The 3434-nt window shown below is 41.0% G+C and overlaps 1 protein-coding gene across 10 annotated transcripts in view; it reads right to left on the reverse strand.

Moving 5' to 3' along the window:
• Nucleotides 1–3434, reverse strand: part of CCAR1 (cell division cycle and apoptosis regulator 1) — a 75984-nt gene that overhangs the window by 37732 nt on the left and 34818 nt on the right. For all 10 annotated transcript variants that reach the window (XM_017851451.1, XM_017851452.1, XM_017851450.1 and 7 more), the window contains 2 exons: nt 1727–1856; nt 1309–1470 (listed from right to left, as the gene is read on the reverse strand). In XM_017851451.1, the coding sequence (XP_017706940.1) occupies nt 1309–1470; nt 1727–1856 (292 nt within the window). The remainder of the gene's footprint in view (nt 1–1308; nt 1471–1726; nt 1857–3434) is intronic.

Raw genomic sequence — 3434 nt, forward strand, 5'->3', positions numbered from 1 at the left:
AATTTTTTTTTTTTTTTTTTTTGAGGCGGAGTCTCGCTCTGTCGCCTGGGCTGGAGTGCAGTGGCCGGATCTCAGCTCCCTGCAAGCTCCGCCTCCTGGATTTACGCCATTCTCCTGCCTCAGCCTCCCAAGTAGCTGGGACTACAGGCGCCCACCACCTCGCCCGGCTAGTTTTTGTATTTTTAGTAGAGACGAGGTTTCACCGTGTTAGCCAGGATGGTCTCGATCTCCTGACCTCGTGATCCGCCCATCTCGGCCTCCCAAAGTGCTGGGATTACAGGCTTGAGCCACCGCGCCCGGCCCAATTTGTTTTTTTTCCGTCTATTCATCTATTACCTAAGTTGCCACCACAACCCACCATTAATTTCTGAGACTATACAACTGCCACACAATGGGTTAAGTCCTTTGGATACCTGAACTAAACCTCACAATAATTCTGCTAGTTAATATTACCTTTTTTTTGCAGGTAAACATCAGAAATTCCTGGTAAGTTGGCCAGGTACAGTGACTCATACCTGCAATCCCAGCACTTTGGGAGGGCGAGGCAGGTGGATCGCTTGAGGTTAGGAGTTCGAAACAAGCCTAGCCAACATGGTGAAACCCCATCCCTACTAAAAATACAAAAATTAGCTGGGTGTGGTGCTGAGCACCTGTAATCCCAGTTACTAGGGAGGCTGAGGCAGGAGAATAGCTTGAACCCAGGAGGTGGAGGCTGCAGTGAGCTGAGATCACGACACTGCACTCCAGCATGGGTGACAGAGTAAGACCCTGTCTCAAAAAAAAAAAAAAGAAAGAAAAAAGAAACTCCTAGTAATTTGTCATGACTTCTGATTCAAAAGGTGAATATTTATGTATATACATACACATACACTATACACGTGAATACATTATGTATGTGAGTATATATGCATGTCTATGTTTCTGTTATACTACATTGCCACAGCTAAACTTGAAATAATTGGTTTACTACTGTATTATTGCCTCATCACATACAATGGACTATACATGATCTTCAAGTTATCAGTAAGTCTAGATCTTAACTGATTCTAACTTTAGGGGAATAACTTTATGACAGAGGAATTTCCTTGAGGGGCTGTCTTTTTCAATACCAGTCGATTCCTTCATGGGGATATAAAAATAATGCAGCATTGTAGAAAATTAAGTTATTTCAAATTCCATTTCTGCCCTTACATGAAGAACACTAACTGTCGGGAAATCAATGTTGCAAGAAAAATATCTCTGTAACATATTCTGTCAAATTACATGAAATTAGTAACTCAAGAAAACAATGGGTGGAGAATAACCTACCAATCTAAAGAAAACTTTGAAAACTGAACTGTGTAACGTGGAACAACACGTCGAACTCTCCGAGGTGATCGTTCTCGCTCTCTTCGTGGAGATCTTTCCCGGGAACGTTTCCTCTGAGGTGATCTTTCTCTCGATCTACGTCTTTCTCTCTCTCTTTCACGACTGAAAACAAATTTTTCTAAAATTACTAGTATTTCTAATATTATGGAAAAGCTCTTCAACAAAGTAGAGTAGGTAATATAAGCAAGATTCCACAGTATATTTGTTTAACTTTTTAAAATTTGTAGTAAAATAGACATAACACAAAATTCAGCATTTTAAAATTTTATATGATAAGCACATAGTTCAGTGGCATTAACTATGCTTACACTGTTGTACAACCATTGCCACCATCCACAGTATACTTTAGAAAATATACCTTCGATCATCTTTTCTGTTAGGCACTTGATCCCCTCTGTCATTTCTTCCTGAAAATCGGGATGGGGGATCTAATCGTCGTGCTGGTTGTGGCTGTGAAACTATACGAACAGGAGGCTGCAATAAACCAGCTTTAAAAAATAAAAGAAAAAAATGTTTAGCGTGTCTAAACAAAGTTCAAAAGTACCTGATAAAATTAGATGAACAAAGTTAAATAACTGAGAGTCACTAAAATTGTCTTTTCAAAGTTGGCCTGTTAATATATATTTTCAAATAACAGGTACTGGCCGGGTGCAGTAGCTCAGGCCTGTAATCCCAGCTCTTTGGGAGGCCGAGGCGGGTGGATCACCTCAAGTCAGGAGTTTGAGACCAGCCTGGCCGACATGGTGAAACCCCATCTCTACTAAAAATGCATAAATTACCTGGGAGTGGTGGTGGGTGCCTGTAATACCAGCTAATCAGGAGCCTGAGGCAGGAGAATCACTTGAACCCAAGAGACGAGGCTGCAGTGAGCTGAGATCATACCACTGCACTCCAGCCTGGGCGGCAGAAGCAAAACTGTGTCTCAAAAAAAAAAAAAATAGGTACTGTCAGGTCAGGCGCGGTGGCTCACACCTGTAAGTCCAGCACTTTGGGAGGCAGAGGCGGGTGGATCACGAGGTCAGGAGTTCGAGATCAGCCTGGCCAATACGGTGAAATCCCGTCTTTACTAAAAATACAAAAAAATTAGCCAGGCGTGGTGGCGTGTTCCTGTAATCCCAGCTACTCAGGAGGCTGAGGCAGGACAATCACTTGAACCCAGAAGGCGGAGGTTGCAGTGAGCCGAGATCGTGCTACTAAACTCCAACCTGGGCGACAGGGCGAGACACTGTGTCCAAAAAAAAAAAAAAAAATTACCTTTTTTTTTGAGACAGGGTCTCACTCTATTGCCCCAGTTGGAGTGCAGGAGTGCAATCATGGCTTACTGCAGCCTCACCTCCCAGGCTCAAGCAATCTTCCCATCTCAACATCCAAAGCAGCTGGGACATAGGCATGCACCACTAAACCCAGCTAATTTTCTAAAAAATTTCTTTGAGGAGACGGGGTCTCCCTATGTTGCCCAGGTGGGACACTATCTTGACGAATTCTTCCCAATATTAAAAATCAACAATTTCATTTTGAAATAGTATAAATATTTCCAGGTAGGAATAGTGCAAATTTACCTTCTTTACTACAATGCACACTTAATTTATGGAAAGATGTATAATATATGCAAAGTTGTAAGTATTTTAGACAGAGTAACTAAAACAAGTAACTAAGTCCTTTACAACATAGATTAAAATACTCATTCCCCCTTTCAACATCCGATCACGCCATAAGGACTAAAAAATGTGTTTTTCTTTAAAATTTGCTCAACCTCAGTAGAATGAGTCACATAAAACATCTCTAAATTAGACAGAACTATTACACATCACAGAAAATAAACACAAGCACAAATAATTTCATTCTTCCCAACTGAAAACATGATATATGAGATCCCACATCTCTCCACTAGAACAGTTTTCTGACGCTGGTCTAGGACAATGACATTAATTCCTAGTAGGAAGCCTAGTATGGTGATCATCTGAATTACTGCTCTGCAGTTTGTAGCAGGAAAAAAATCTCTCCACTACTATGTTTCCTAAAAAATTTGTTCAGTATGGTCTGATTTTTTTTTTTTTTTTTTTTTT

The sequence above is a fragment of the Rhinopithecus bieti genome, unplaced genomic scaffold (genome assembly GCF_001698545.2).
Source record: "Rhinopithecus bieti isolate Rb0 unplaced genomic scaffold, ASM169854v2 scaffold_33940, whole genome shotgun sequence".
NCBI classification, from domain to species: Eukaryota; Metazoa; Chordata; class Mammalia; order Primates; family Cercopithecidae; genus Rhinopithecus; species Rhinopithecus bieti.